General features: G+C 47.1%; 1 protein-coding gene across 4 annotated transcripts in view; it reads left to right on the forward strand.

Annotated features, from left to right (window-relative positions):
- The window catches only part of Tbc1d22a (TBC1 domain family, member 22a), a 287,645-nt gene that overhangs the window by 220,644 nt on the left and 50,116 nt on the right, over positions 1–16,885 (forward strand). For all 4 annotated transcript variants that reach the window (XR_015624388.1, XR_015624387.1, XM_087559126.1 and 1 more), the window contains 1 exon segment: positions 16,150–16,245. Coding sequence is in view for 2 of the 4 variants with exons in the window: in XM_087559126.1 (XP_087415252.1) it covers positions 16,150–16,245 (96 nt within the window). In the remaining 2 variants the exon portion in view is untranslated.

The following is a 16,885-nucleotide window of genomic DNA, read 5'->3' on the forward strand; positions in this document are numbered from 1 at the left end:
GTCAATTTTTCTTTCCTTAGGCCCCCCTACAGTCCTTCAGTGCTTGTATAATTCATGGAGTTTTGACCCAGCAGCATTAAAAGGGTGCCTTTGATTTCCTCTATCAAGGAGAAAGCATTTGCAGGCAGTGTGCTCCCTGTGATGCGAGACTTGGTGGTAACAGACAGCCCTGTGATCCCACACTGTCCCACGTGTGTGCCTTGAGTGTCTGTGCTGAGGGACCCTTGCTCAAATATGTAAGTCAGGCTCACCCTTTATGTGTGTTTCTTGGCTGCCTTTTGCTGGGGTTCATTTGTGTGCTGGAGGTTGTTCTTTCCTCACAGGCCCAAACGAAGATCCTGGATCAGTGGTTCAGAGGGGCTTAAGGGTGCTCTCTGCTTCCCATGATCTCTAGATTCTTCCAGACAATCTGCTAGAATAACTGGTTGACCCCTTCAGAGACACCAGCCACACAGAAGTGGAGCTCCTTACGGAATATTGATTTCTTGTTAGTTAATGGAATATTAAAGGGACCTAGAGACATAGCACCAGAAAACACCTTCAGATTTGCAGGCAGACCTTGACCTGCATGGCTACTGACTGTGATGATGAATTTATACTTCAGTTTGCTGATCCATCATGCTCAGGTAGTTAGACAAGCAGTGTTCTGTAAGTTTCTGTGAGTATTTTTAGAGTGCGATTAACAATTAAACTTAGGGGACTTTGTATAAAACTGATGTCTCTCTATCACATAGAGGGGACTTATCTAATCTCTGAAGGCCATAATAGATCAAAGACTGACTTTATAAGCAAGAAGGAAGTCTGTTGGTATATGGCCTTTGACCTTGAACTGCTTTTTCTGGGTCTCTGGCTGCATGCTATCAGCTCCTAGCATGAACATATATGTGTGGATGGAGACACACACACATGCTCCCCCACCCCACCCCTCTTTCTCTCTGGCTTTGTTTCTCTGGATGTCCCTTACGAATACATTAACCAGAAATTCCTGACAGTATTATTTCCTGTGTTATGATACCTGCTGGCTTTTGAAGAATAGCTTCAGTTCAGGGAGTCCTGATGTATTGAGGGCACCAACCAAAATCCCAGGAGCTGGCATAGACCATGAGGGTCATCTTATTCCCAAAGGCTTCCTTTCTAAGATTGGAACAATGAGAGTCTGCCTCATGATACACAGATGTGATAGCCAGTGACCTTTGCCATTTAAGCAGCTGGAATGCTCTCAGACATGGACAGACACCTGCCAATAAGTATCTGGCCAAAGCTAATGCAGGTTGGCGTGGAGTTGATAGATCGGTCACTTTGAAGCCGGCTCATTTGTGCTCCACGATTTGGCCGCATAATGAAGTGTGATTTACAGTTCTCATTACTGGCCTATGCACCAAACACAGGGATGTTGGTGTGAATTTTAAAAGGGCCGTGCTCTGCATTACCGGCAGGTAATTGTGTCATGCAGTGGCCTGCTGATGAATATTTCAAAGGAAATCATGGCCCAGCATTTGCCTGCACAGCTGAAGTTGGTATATTTGAATCTGAGCAGAGACTGGGAAATAGTCTCCTTCATTAGAATGGCCTCAGAATACATCTATGTAAATACGTGTACATCGGGGATCTCCTGGTGCCTGAGGCCAGTCAGTTTTTCCAGTGCCAAAACTTATAAGTATAATTTAATGATGCAATTAAAGGTGAAAAATTGTTCCTTTTACCACTTTACTATACACACACACACACACACACACACACACACACACACACGCACGCACGCACGCACGCACACACACCCTCAACAAACTGAAAGCGATTATAGATGGGTTTTGTTTTTTTTCCTGCCTTATTTATTACATTTTAAAAACTGCACATCATATGTAATTTGCATTTAGTTAATCTGTAGTCACCTTTGAACTTCATTTTATTTTGAAAGTCACATGGAAACTACTGGAAGCTGGTATTCAGGGTTGGGAAACCTGATGTCATGGTATCAAGGTTTACTTTTTCCCTTCCTCTGGTAACTGATGGAGGGGAGTTGCTGATGAACAAGAGTAGCTGACAGACAGGAGAGGCCAATGGTCAGAGGTAGCTGATGGACAGGAGTGACTTCTCCCCTTGGGTGCCTCTATGCTCCAGGATGCTGGTGCTTAGACCAGGGACAGGCAGTTTCTAACAGAACAAGTGGTCAGAAGTCCCACAGCTCAGGGCCAGGGGAAGAAGTGTGGCCAGGAGAGGAGGAACAGCTGTGAACATTGCCAGAAAGAAGCTACTGGGCAGGACTGCCCAAGGTCATGATAACCAGACTGCCAGGAGATGAGGCCATTGAATCTGCCTAGCAGGGCAGAAGGCTGGGCAGACTACTCTTGTCTTTACATCCTGTGGTTCCCAGGCTTGGAATACCCAGATGGAGCGACCCTACAAATAGGTAAGAGTGTTAATAGCTATGGAAGACCATGCAAAATTGGTCTCTGGTGTTTTTCTTAATTATGAAAAATGTGTAATATACAGAAAAGTCCGGTAATAACTCAACAAATACCCATGTACTCAATACCCAGGATATTAAATCTAAGAGTTTTTTTTTTAATATCCTGCCTTGGGTCTTTATTTATTTAGAAATTAAGTTTTATATGTACCTCAAAGTCTTTTCCCTTCCTTTCTATAGCTAAGTGCCTTGAAATTGGCTTTTATCATCCCCTTTGTAAACTGTTAGTCAATTAATCAAATGTATATATCCATAAACAATTTAGTAGTACACTGGATACACAGTCTGTTAATAGCATCACGCTTAAACTTCATTCACAGCGTGATTAATGCAGCTCTGTGTTGCTAGCGTTGGTCTGTCGTGATGGATTTGGGTCTGTTGCTCTTGTACTTCAGTTCCTCGATGGCTGGAAAGGCTGGGCTCTATTCGTTCCTCTGTCACACAGCTCAACAGTGACTGAGTGTGTTGCAACTACAAATAACTCTAAGCCTGACCTCTGACCTTGTTACCTGTCTCCACCACTGACTTTGTACTAATCTTCACCTTTGAACTTGTACCCATCTCCACATGCCCTTGCCCTAGAGAACTTGAAGAATAGCATTTCCTTTTTTACAGGGTTGGTGGGATTTTAAATTGGCATAGTCATTATAGAAACCAGTTTGCCATCTCCTGAAAGTTAGAGATAGAACTGCCATATGGTCTGTGATCCCGCTGTGGAGTTAAGTCAGTCCTGAGGGACATCTGCACCCAGGATCCTTGCAACATTATTCCTGATAACCAAGGCAGGAAAGGTCCTTGATGTCTATTCTCAACAAGACATGGTGGGCAAACTTGCATGTGATTCTAGCTATATGTGGCATGCAGCCATATGCATAATTCTATGTACCAGTATATAACATATATAATATATATTAAATGCATGAGCATTATCCAGGGAGGAGGGCTTGCCTTTCATGTTCCTTGGAGGACATTGCACTAAGCTAGGCACAGAAAGACAAGTACTGCATGATCTCACTAGCATGTGGATCTAAACCGGTTGAGCTCACAGATGTAATGATGGTGGTTGCTGGGGCCTGGGGTGGGGAATGGGGCTATCTGAAAGGGTGTAGAGTTCTAGTTATCCAGGACCAATGAGCTCTGACATGGAGAACACAGGCTACTGACTACCTTAAACAATTCTGTATAGAGAGTTGACATTTGCTGAGAAGGGAGTCTGATGAGTTTTTGTCACATACAGAGGTAATTGCAGGGTGACAGATGTGCTGATGAGCTTGATTGTGGGGACTCAGCTCACACAGAGCCAGGCTCACTGCGCTGGTTCTATATCTTCAGCTCCATCCTGGTAAAGCTCAGAGACACAGTAGCTCACACTAAGAGGGCACTTGGGAGACGCCAGAGTCTGATGTAGCCGTGTGGGCTGAGGCTTTCTTAGTGGTCTTTTCTCAGCATACCAGACTCTGCCAGACTTGTCTGTCTCTTAGCCGGGGTCTGGGGGACTTAGGACTGCTAAGAGGAGCTCTGAATGACTAAGGAAGACCATGTCAAAGGAAGGGTGCTGCCATTCCAAGGTGAACAAGGTAGGAGGGCCCTCTCCCAGCAGATCTGTCTTCAGGGTACAGTGGGAGCAGCAAGGTGCATTCAGGCACAGCCATGACTCATCTCGTCATCTTTTCACCCTGATGCCATTGTCACTGGGTCACAGTGTCACCTTCATCTCTGTCTTATGCAACAGATGCCCTACTCCTCCATCCCACAGCTCTATGATGGATCAGGTGGCAGTCATTACTGCCTGTCATCATAACCAGCAGCTCTTCCCCGTGAGTGACGTGTAGACTCCAGGGACATCTGCACATGGGGCTTTTTGCCCCTGGTATCTGGCTACTCTTCGTAGGTGTGGGCCAGGTGTCTGTGGGAAGCCTGTAGTTGTAGGGAGCGTAGTTGCTGCTCTTGACTTTCTGAGTCCACACGGTATAGAAAAGTCACAACTGGAGAGGAACTGTGGATGAGTGCCTTCCTCACAAACATTCCCAGTATGGGAGAATGTTCTAGAGGAAATGTTCTTAGCTGCCCATTCTATGCTTTCATTGCTAGGATCACTGCAGAGGTGGAAATCTGGCCCTTATAAAGCCGAGACTCCTGATTCTTATCATGGATCATAAAGGGTGGAGAGTGTTTGATGTAAAGAGAAAGAAGGACTTAGACTCTGCTTTCACTTCTAGAAACATGTAGGAAGCAAGGGGTTGAGGGGGAAGTGTAGAAAGGGTTGGAGGCCTGTGGGTGGGAGAGCCAGGGTGAGTTGTATTTTGGGGAAGGAGCTGGGAAGAGCTGTAAGTCAGTGTTCAGCTCCACCCTTGGTATGTAAAAACAAATTTTAGAAAAGGATAGGGTAGGTATTGTCACATCCCTGTAGACATCAGGGTTGCTCCTCATACTGGGACTTTTGTATCCTTGAACTACAGTGGGGATGCAGTCACACAGCCCTGGGTGATATCGTGGTTGAGCCACCCAAGCTAATCCTAAGGGCCCGTCCAGTTTGGGTGTTGGATGTGTGTTCTCATGAGGACAGTGAGCCTCAGTCCTGGGTTAGAGAGGCCTGTGCTGGGGGACAGGGACATAAACTATAGAGTCGATGATGGACAGGCAGGCAATGACAGCCACAAATGGGAGCCATTGCAGGGAAGTGATTGGGGCTATATAGTAGAGAGACTAAAGCCCACCTAGTGGCTTCTCAAGCCTGTGTTTGCCCCATCTCTGTTGGCACAGGCTAGTCCTGGCTTATCCTCAGTGCATTGCTAGCCCTGTCAGGGAGGAGATCCTTTCTACAAATGGTGGACGGGAGCATGATACCCAGTCTCTGGGTAGATGGAAAGAGCTTTAACTAAATTAGCTCTGGGCTTCTGTGGGGCAGCACTTGAGCCTGGCAGGATCTGTTTCAAACATCACATTCCTTCTCAAAGCTCAGGAGCACTTCCCAACTTGCTCACATGGGTGGCGAGACTGAGTCTGGCCCTGGCAGACTTACGGCTAAGTCGTCAGTTACTGTGTCCTTACCTAGTGATTAAGACAGTAATGCCAAAATGATTGGAAACAAAACCTGCTCTTCTGTTGTTATCATGGATGGTGGTTCCAGCAAGACGACCTCACATTCTTGGTGTTTGAGCACTTGGCCCGTAGTTGGTGGAACTTTGGGGGAAGGTTAGGAGGTGGAGCCTTAGCTGGAGAAATGGGTCACTGGGGTTCTACTTTTGGGTTGCTCTCTCTTTCTTCATGCTCATAGTTAGGGTGTGAGCTCTCAGCCTCCTGCTCAGACCACAGTGCCTGTCCCCTTGCTGCCATGCTTCCCACCATGAACTCAACTTTCTGAGACCATAAGCCCCAATAAATTCTTTCCTCCATAGTCACTCTGGGTCTTTGTGTTTGATCATAGCAACAGGGAGTTATTAACACACCACAGGATAAGAACCTTGAACCCTGAGTTCTCCTTCAGTGCTCCTGTGGTGTTTCCTCTGTAGACAGGAGGTATAAGGACAATGGGGCTGTGCCACTCCTACAGGGAGGAGCCCTGGGACAGAATGAAGACATTGCTAAGACTGGTAGCCAGTGGCCACCAGCACATCTCGGGGTGGCTCTAGCTGTACTCCCTCTTCCCATACCTCTGAACCATGTCTGGGTGGGAGCCTCCTGTATGAGATCCAGATGCTCCTTCGAAGACAGCAACGGCAGTGCCACGGTGCTCCACTCTGGACACACCTTAGTTATAAGCCATCAGGTTCCAGGATTTGACTGTGCTCTTCAGGTCTCTCAGGCTGTAGTTACAGAGGAGCAGAAGCAGGGCAGGTCCAGCATTGGGGACAATGGGTCCTTCCCATTGTCGAGGGATCTCTGTAGCTAGGGTCTCTTTATCTAACCAGGTGCAGGAATTACATATTAACCCCTAGCTGATACGATGGCCAGTAAGCACCTCATACCCTCCCTGATACCCTCCCCTCCCCAATCTAGAACCATTCCTACAGGTGACTTCTAGAACCATTCCTACAGGTGTTTTGTGACTTCTGGATTCCTGCTGGGAAAAGCAGGGCATTCCCAGCATCCCTACAGTTCTGTTGGTACTTGGGCTGAGGGAGGGAGCTTTTCACGCTCCTGCCCCACCCATGAAATTCCCAGACAAGACAGGACCACAGTTGTCCAGGAGCTCTTTCCCCCAAGACAACTCTTCCTGTCCTCTTTTCTGCTCGCCTCCCTCATGGAGCCTAGAGCCTGGGAAACTGAGGCAGTCCTAGTGGCCATGGGCAGGGAGGGCAGCGAGGACAGGGAACTGGGGCTGGAAGGAAGGACTGGACCAGGGCTCAGTCCCTTTCAAAAAGCCCGTGGTCCAGATATGCAGCATGAGCACACAAACAGCCTACACTGTAATTCTCTGTGGTTTGAAATGTCACTGACAAGGGAATCCTAGAAGCCATGGCCCTTTCTGCTGGCGTAAGGCTCTTTACAAGGCTTACCAGTGGCCTCTTGGCTTGACTGTTGTCCCGAGTGGTGACAAACTATGTGGTGAAAGAGATTGAGCAGGTCCAGCCTGTGGTCTTTAGCTGCTGCCCTCCCCCTGCCCACTGTTCATGCGCCCTTCCTGGGATGCTGTATGAATCATCTGGGTTAAGCTTCATTACAGCAGAGGCCCATTTTCCATTTATGATGAGAATTTTCTATTTATCAAATTGTTACTCTAATATAATTTACCAAGTCACTGAAGACAAATAATCCACTTAGACCAAGCTGTAAAACTCCGTTTGTCCATAACTCCTGTTCTCTGCAGTTTGGCTCACGCCGTGTTCCTCTCTCAGCTGGAGACAGTTCAGGCTGCAGGATTCACAGCCCAGCTCTTCAGTTCCTGTGGGGTTGGCCTGCAGGGTGTCCTGCAGCCCACCTGAGCCTTCTCTGCTTAATAAAATGAGCAGAGTTAGGAGCGTGTCCAAGACTTCACAGAGAAGGCATCAATCTGGAGCACCCCCCAGCACTCCTGACCCCCTGGTCCTCTCAGCTTACAGTGCTGGGCTCTGCCCTTCCTTTCTTAGGGAATTTCCCTCCAGCCCTTAAGTGTCGGCTCACCTTCAGTATTTATGAGAGAGGAAAACGAATGTCTGGGTCTGTAGATACCCAGTGTCTTGTCCACTAATGCTGCCTGCCAGCCACACCAGACTCTCAGGGGAGCCAGGAGAGTGGGAAATGGGGTTTCATTCTGTCTCTAATTCTACTGTTGGGTTTGGGGACACAAATTGCAAAGAAAAGAGACCCCAGAGTCGGTGGAACAGAGGATTAGAAGACAGAGTGTGTGCCCATCAATGACTCAGTGTGGGAAATGGCAGCAGCCTTGGTGAGGAGAGGTGGGGCGGGCTCGGCTGACTGAAAAGAGGATGGGTTTCTCTGGCCGATCAAGGGTATATGGTGTGCCAACAGTTCAGCACAAGCTAGGCAGGCCTCAGGTCTGGAGCACTGGAGGAAGCAGGAGAAGGTCAGAGGTCAGGGGTATCAGACAAGAGGCTGACGGCAACTGTGGTCCTCCATGGTTAGTGACATGATATGATAGTACATGACAGTACCTCTTAGAGGAGGCATCCTAGTCACACTGTGACAGAGTGCTAAGGTCACTGGGTGAAGGTCTTACGATATCTTACCACACTTCTCAGCTGCTGCTTGTTTCTACAGAGAGATTTTGTGTGTTGTTGGTGCTGTGGCAGCTACCACAGCAGACATGCTACAAGGTTAGTAGGATCGAATGCATGCTTTTGAAGAAGTTGAGACTGTTTAAAGGAAGTAAGATGGCAGAGGCGAAATCCACAAGGTCCTTCTCCTCCAGGATGCACCACAGGGCTGGTGTGGTTTTGACAAGTGTGAACACCACTTCAGAGACCAGACATCTGGGGGAACTCTAAGTTGAGAAATTTGAAGGAATAGCCCCAAAGATGTATTGCCCAGACATCTGCCCTGTGATCTCTGGGGTCTGCCGATTACTTTTAATGAGCCAATTGCTACTACCTGGGCCCTGTTCAGGGCTGCCAGGTGCGAGGCTTTCCTTTTGTCTCTTTGGCCATTGAGGTAATGAAAAAGGAAGGACCTAGCCCCACACACTTTCCAACCATTGTCCTACATTCCGGTGGGCTTGGAGCTCCAGGTCATTTGACAATTGCCTGGAAAAGTTGCCCATTGAAAATCGACTTTAAGTAGCTCAAAGTCCTGTGAGGCACCAAGCAGAGGAAAGGCATGTCTGAAAGCTTCAGGGAATCCCGACAGGCTTGTGTTCCAATGAAGGGAGTCACAGACAGAGGAGTCAGCAGAAAAGACAGCTTCAGAGAGGGAGGTGTGATTTGGTGCTGAAATGCAGCCTAGAGTATGCTTGGGCTGTTGGAGATGGAACAAGGAAAGTACTAAATGAAGGAGAAGGAAAGGGAGCCGACACAGTGTGCAAGACTGAAAAATCCTCAGAGTCAAATGTGATAAATGAACTAAACAGCAAGCATAACATGGAGGGTGTGCAGGATCCCTCAGCAGGTAAGGATGCCTGCCACCAAGCCTAATGATCTGAGTCTGAGCATCAGAACTTACATGGTGGAAGGAGAGGAAAGACCCCCAGGTGGCCCTCTGAGCTCCACTTGACTGTCATGCTATGCTATGCATTTGCGTATTGTGCACAAGTGTATACGTACACACAGAGGCAAATAAATGTAGTAAAAATTTTTAAAAGGAAATTGTGACACAGAGGGAGAGAAGATTAGTTAGCTAAAGATTTAAAGAAAATGGGGGTTGGGGATTTAGCTCAGTGGTAGAGCCTTGCCTAGCAAGCGCAAGGCCCTGGGTTCGGTCCCCAGCTCCGAAAAAAGAAAAAGAAAAAAAAAAGATTTAAAGAAAATGAATTGCCCACAGACATATAAAATATAACAGAAATGCGGGCTAGAATGACAAGAGCCTAAATCAGCCTCACCAGAATTCTGAGAAAAGTGCAAAGACCATCAGAGAGATGGGTGAACTCTTGGTGTGAAGTTAACAGATCTGATCATGGTTTCCTCTTATAAGAACTGCTCCCCTACATGCCAAAAGATAAGACATCTCTGACAAAATAACTATCCTAGGGAAACTGCACAAGGAAGGTTCTAGAGAGCAGCCAAAGAGAGTTCCAGGGCTGAGTAACAAATAGACCGAGAGCATTAAATAGCAGAAACTAGGATACAGTGCAACGAACTGTTTGACCACAGCATAGGACAGCCCCGAGGATGGCAATGGAGTAAGTGAGGATGCAGTCTGCGGGGACCAGTCAAGAGAGCCTTGCTAGAGGAAAGTTGGGTTCCTGGATTTCACAAAAAGTGGTGACCTCAAAAGACAGGACATCTCTCTGAGCAAATCCAAGCGAGCGTTAATACAGAAAGCAACACCAAAGACATCCCAGGTTCTTTTCTTTTCTTTTTTTTTTTTTTTTTTTTTTTTTTTTCTTTTCCTCTCTCCCCAGCCCCGACATCCCAGGTTCTAAGGAAGGTAGCCAGGATGATGCAGACCCCTCGTGTGATGCTGGGGAAGGAGGAAGCAATGTGTGTCTTGGCTGTGACCTCAGTGAAGGTCACTTCCTGTGCTGATTGGGGTTAAGATAAGGGTAATGGCTAATTTTCTTTCATTGTATATTTAGTGCGTGTGTGTGTGTGTGTGTGTGTGTGTGTGTCTGTCTGTCTGTCACAGTGCACATGAGGTCAGAGGACAATGTGTAGATCGGGTGATTGGGCAGGTGACAATCACCTTTACTCCATATATCACCTTGCAGGCTCCATGCTCACCATGGAGTTAAGCTTGTCTGCTAACATAAGGCTACTGCTAAGCCAAGAGCAGAGACTTGCTAATTTCTGGGTCAATTAGACATAGACCTTGGAATAATGAGTAAAGACAAGTCAGTTCACTACAAGGAAGAAAGGAAGTGAGGACAGGGAGCCACCAGCAGGTTGCCAGTTTTAGGATGCAGAATAACAGAACATGTCAGTCATGGTTGGCAGGGACCAAGTTGCTGAATTAGGGACCCTGACTTCATTTGGAAAGATCTGTCACTATAGAGACAAAGGGAAATTAAGGATTTAAAAAGAAAAACATGTGGGGCTGGGGATTTAGCTCAGTGGTAGAGCGCTTACCTAGGAAGCGCAAGGCCCTGGGTTCGGTCCCCAGCTCCGAAAAAAAGAACCAAAAAAAAAAAAAAAAAAAAAAAAAGAAAAACATGTTCCAGAAATTAGCCAACAATTACCACAAGGAACCAGATTTGGAAGATTTTAGGAAAATGTTTTCAGTATCATTAGAACAAATGACATTTTTAGGGACATTCTGGCAAACATTGCAATTTACCTAAATCCCAAAAACCGTAAAGTGCTGCTGAAGATAAAGAGACTTAAGTGAGTGAAGGGTCAGGAAACTCAGGGTTTCTAAGGTGGGCGTGTGTGCAATTACAGGTACACACAGGCACACAGATAAACATGCAGCGGCACAGACACACATAGATACACATTAGCACGCATACATAGACGTGTGCATACACACACATACATAGACACACATAGACACACACATTGGCACACATACATAGACATGTGTGCACATACACAGATACACACACAGACACACATAGACATACATATACACACATGCATACACACACAGAAACACGTGTACACACACACACACACACACACACACACACACACACAGGATCCGTAGATTCACAAGTTCTTCTGTAGTAATTGACAAACTGACAGTGCAATCAATACAAAATGGAGGAGGTGCGAGGCAGCCAAGTTCTGGAGAAGGGTAAACATGAAAGCCAGGGTGACTGCAACCCTAACTCAGTGGGGTGGGCACCAGCTTCTTAGCAAATTGTTGGAGCAGTGTCCGTGTACATAAGCGCCCCTCAGCTTCTTTACACTTGCGAAAACGCGATTGGCAATGTACCAGAGGCCTAAACAGAAAACGTAAAACTCTAATAGAAGCAAACCTTGTGTGCCCTTGAGTTGGGGGAAGGTTTCTTAGATGTAACAAATTAAAATGGAACCTCCAGCAGAATTTAAGACACCTTTCCCCAAAGCCACTCTTTCGAGTGTGGAAAGACAAGGTCTAGTCCAGTGATATTTTCCCGACAGAGGGTTACAAGAGACTTATCATGATGAAGATAAGAAAACAACCTGTAAAACTCAAGAATAGCAAACAGCCAGAAAAAGCCTCAAGTACCAAAAGATGTTGGGTGACATGAGGGACGCTTAGCCAGTGGTCATTTGGGAAGTGTAGCTAGGAGCCTGGAAGCCGCAGTGAAACACTACTGCAGGCTATCAGAGTTGTTTGGCTCTGTGGAGTGCTGGCCAGGATGGGGTGCAGCACGCACTTCCTTCACCGCTCCTGGGAGCATAACACGGTAGAGCCGCTGTGGAAACTCGTGTGATGGCATGTTTCCATGGGGAGACTAATGCACAAACGTGCACACGGCTCTGCACCATAGTCTTGAGCTGCAAGCAGCTCCGTGTGTTTAGATAGACGAATGGATAGACTGTGAAATGCCCATCCAGGACTACATGCCTCAGCCTCTGCAGGGAATAGGTACAGGGAACCACCTCAATATTTGTGGGGAATAAATTGTGGTATGCCCATTCAGGGGAAGCGTAGCATTTACAGGGAATGGAAAGACAAACTGTGGTGTGCTGTTCAGGGGAAGGTTCTGTGGAATTTGCAGTGAATGAACTCCGGATGCATGGAACATGGCAGACAAATTTCAAAATAGTAGCTCTGGGTGAAGGACATTAGGAAAAACAAGCATGAGTCGTAAACTGGTGTGTGTCGAAGGATAGCTCAGTAGTCATCTGGCACAGTGGGAGGACTTCTGAATGGCTGCAAGGACATATGTGACATATGATAGGGGTGATAGATGTGTGCGTGGTCCTAACTGTGATGATGTTTTCACAGGGCACACATACAGGATGTAATTAATTTTAAAGTAGATTATGAGCAAAGCTGATAGATGATCATCATTGTATCTTGCTAGCCCACTGCTGCTCAAAACCAGAGACTTTTGCAGTGGATTGCTTAAGATGAAGGGGGTGATGCTAACCGGCGGTGACATAGAAGACATTTTGAATTCGTATGTACCCAATAACATACCTTCTAGTACAGAAAACAAATTTGGTAGAACCATAGGAAGAGAATAAATCTACTGTTGCCATAGGTATTTTTAAATACATCCTTATTTCCTGGTAGAGTGAAGATTTTTTAACACAATGAGTTAATTTTCTTCAATAGACATACATGAATTGCTGCCTCCAGGAATTCCAGCCATGCATTTAAGAACAGCGGGCATTTTATGGCACGACTTATTCTATGGATATCTAAAGAAACATCTACTCACTCTGACACTAGCAAAACAAAGGAAGGATCTTGTTCAGGTCCAGGTTGGTGAGTCCATTATGGCTACTTACAGAGTGTGAGCTGGTCAACATGGGTCACTCACTGGCAGCCTAGTCCTGGCTGTGTGAGAACCAGGACAGTGGCCTCACTGTTTACACTCTGTCCTTCAAGGATGCTGCCTCAGGAAGCATTTGTGGAAGCTGTGTTCTATTCCAACCTAAATCCAAATTACCTTCAAAGAACTGGAGTCCTGAAGTCCCATCCTATAAGAACTCGATTAATAGCAGTCAGTACTCACAAGCTAAAGGGATAAAAAAGAGCCATGCATTTTCAGATTGGAAAATGTACTGATAAATCAGGTATGATCCAAAAAAGCCATCTAAAAGCCAGTGGCATGTTCTTTGACATTGATGATGCAGATTCATTGAGAGTGGAGTGCCGCTCAAGTGTGGCTTCCGAAGGCAACTGATAGATGTATCAGTTGCTTGTATCAGAAATGAAAAAACCAGACACTAATGAGCTCGCAGCCAGCTCTCGAAAGTTAAAAAGGAGCTGGAAAAAGAAAGCACTCTACTTCTGCATTTAGAGAGAAGGGGGGGGGGACAATCAAGGTGACAGAGAAGTTGACAAAACACTCAGTATCTTAGGGGTTTTACTGCTGTGAGGACACACCATGACCCAAGGGCAAGTTGGGGAGAAAATGGTTTATTTGACTTACCCTTCCACATCACCTGCTGTTCACTGTTTAAGGAAGTCAGGACAGGAGGACAGACAGAGCAGACAGGGCAGGATTCTGGAGGCAGGAGAAGACACAGAGGCCATGGAGGGGTGTTACTTACTGGCTTGCTTCCCAGGTTTGCTCAGCCTGCTTTCTTATAGAACCCAGAACCACCAACCTAGGGATAGCATATAGAGAACCATATAGGAAATAATTCAGGGGTACAGTTTGTCTCATAGAGAAGTCATCAGACCCTGCCTACCACATCGGGGCTGGCTATCAGGAAGCAGAGGGAAGCACACCCCAAACTTGTGCGTGCTCTTCTGAGAAAGGAAAAGGGAAAGAGACAAACAGCTGGATGCTTAGACCCTACAAAGAAGTTAGAGAAGAGACATCTAGAGTCTCATCTTGCAGAGTGAGTGCAGTCAGGACCTAGATATCATTAAAAGCTGGGGTATATTGTGACCAGATGCAGTTCATGTTGAGAATGCAAGGTTGGTTCAGTCAAGGGAACACTCTTCTCCATCACCAGATCAGTGAGCATCTTGGTGAATACAGACACCACGTGTGACTGTGATCAGAACTCTCTTCAGCCTGGAGCACAAGAGACTTTCCTTAGCTGCTGTGATGTCAGGCCTCAGTAGACATCATTCTCTGCAATGAAATGATGGCAGTCGATCCCTCACAGTCAGGAATAGAGGCAGAGTGTCTTGGCTGTTCAAGTTGCTACCACAGCAACTTGGGCAGGGAGCGCAGAGAGATGAAGAAACAGTGCCCAGCCCTAGGGCCGAGGGTGCTCAGCCGGCCCTGCCCAGTGCCCTTCATGTCACTAAGACCAATGACTACATTCCCACTCTCCTTGCATGGGGCCTCTTAGGCTCTCTGACCACTGCCAGTGTGCTTGCCTGCTCAAGACCACTGCTTAACTCTTGCACATCCCATGCGAAAGTTTAGGGTCACAGCTGTCTGGCCAAATGTGTTCTGCTACAGTTGCAAAGCCTCTCATTTTGCAAATCCGCCTGAGTTAAGGTCCTTCCCCCATCTTTCCCTTAAACCCCAAAGTCTCACATGTAGCAGTACACTATGGGCTCACCATTTACTGTGGACCTACAATGTGCATGATAGGTACAGGCTCTTGCCCACTTTTTGGCACACATCACTAACACCTTTCGGGCTTGTTTTGTTGGTTTGGCTGGTTTTATTTTTCTGAAGCAGGGTTTCTCTGTATAGTACTGGCTGACCTAAAACTCACTCTGTAGACCAGGCTGGTCTTGAACTCAGAGATCTGCCTGCCCCTGCATCCTGAGTGCTGGGTTAAAGGCATGTGCCAAGGAGCTCACACCTGTCAGTTTTATGCCTCAAGCTCATCCTGAGCTCTTTGTCTCCTCCTTGCCCTGTCCCTGTACTCAGTAGGAAAGCCAGTGGAGCCTTTGAATTGCCTGCTAAGAGCTTTCCAGGCTCATGGGAACACCTGGTGACATGGGCCCTGCATATCTGTCCCCCACAAGCTTTCCTGCACTGCCAGCCTCTGTCTGTCTTAGTGCTGCTGACAGTGTTTCTGGGTAGTCCCTGGCACTCTCTGACCTTGGGGCCTTTGTGTTTCTGTTGTCTGCCTGGCACTCCCTCTTGGTTCTTTGCTTCAGTGTTTCTATAGCTGACTGATCACTGTCTAGAGATTAGAGCAGGTCCCTGAGTGTGCATAAACACCCCTCTTGTTATCCTTCCCCTTCCTTGCTGCTGTATTTTTTCCCAAAGCTCGTTACCTTCTGATGCACTGCATACTTACATTACTTAATATGCCAGTGACAGTAGCTGCATAGGTATGCGTGGACATAGCAGAACCATGAAGGTAACAAACTGGGCCCTGAGCTTGGTAACTCTAGTCTGAATAGTTGGTGATATGGTCTTGAACTTAAGTAGGAGTTGCAGGGGGTGAAGGAATGAGAGCCTTCTAGAACGGAGCTGTGCAGGCCCAGTGGGGTGGCCTGGGCAGGTCCAGCAGGTCTTCAGGGGTGACAGCAGTGTGAGGTGGTAAGAACAGAGGGACGGATGCAGCTGACTGCATTGGAGAGAGACATAGGAGTGGGAATTCCAGTAGAAACCACTAGACTTCCTGTCCTGCCAGCTGCATTCCTTATTGGTGTCCACATAGCAGGCAGCTCTTCTCCACTGCTTGTTTGGTATCCCACAGGGGCTGCTTCCTCAACTTTCAGGCTTGCTTTCTACTCTGGGAAGTAGAAGCTGCTCTCCAACGCTCAGGTTTGGTGCCTGGCATAGGATGGACATCACCAAATCTACCAGCACTATCCCGGCTGTCATCATCCAAACTAAAGAAAGTTACTGTACTTGACATTGTAGAAAGCTTGGGACCCTGTTTACCAAACCGTGGGTATTTAAAATGGCATTTATTGTAGTGAGACGGGCATGTTTCAGTGCAGTCTCTGAGTGAGAATGAACTTTCACTATGCCCCTGACTGGAGAGCCCACCCGGATGGCTTTACCCATTGGGTGATGGCTCCGTACACTAAACAACTCTCCTTGTTTTTTTCTCTTTCAGTCTGAACCCGAGGGCTTTTCTCATTTCCACTTATATGTTTGTGCTGCTTTCCTCGTGAGATGGAGGAGAGAAATTCTAGAAGAAAGAGATTTTCAAGTAAGTAACCGCTGTTCAGAAGAGCCTGAGTTAGGATTTCTGTTGGGAGAAAGGTTTATTAAATTCTAGTTCACGCCTGATTTGTGGAGGAGCTGTGAGGAGCAGTGCTTGTGGCCCACCGCTGACCTCCTGCTGCTGGGAAGCTCCTCCTGCTGGGACACAGAGCTGATGGCACTTGGCCTCCATGGTGTGAACTGGGCTGGCATCATGAGCTATTATATGTCAAGCCCCAGGCTCCCTGAGCTGGGTGTCCTCACCACTGTGAACCTGGAGGGCCTGGCAAAACCTCCAGTTCCCAGGGCCCTCATCACCGGGCCTGTGATATGTTGGGGCCTGAGTTGGAAAAGAAACCACACAGCCTGAGCTCCTATCTGAGCAGTCACTTGGTAGCTGCGTGAATTGGGAGGCACTGTTTAGCCTCTCTGTGCAAGTTCCCTTACCAGCTTAACTGTAGAGCTGTAAGGAACCCACTTGTCATTGGCCTGTTGACCATATGTCCTGCCAGCTTTGTGTTCTACCAGGAAACCCTGTAGTCCAGGTCCCCAGATCCTGGATTACCTGAATCCCCTTGAGGTGGCCCAGGTACTGTGAGGACTGTTGACTCTTCCCAGGTGCTTTCTGCTATTACTGAGTGTCAGAG

The sequence above is a fragment of the Rattus norvegicus genome, chromosome 7 (genome assembly GCF_021556685.1).
Source record: "Rattus norvegicus strain SHRSP/BbbUtx chromosome 7, alternate assembly SHRSP_T2T, whole genome shotgun sequence".
NCBI lineage: Eukaryota > Metazoa > Chordata > Mammalia > Rodentia > Muridae > Rattus > Rattus norvegicus.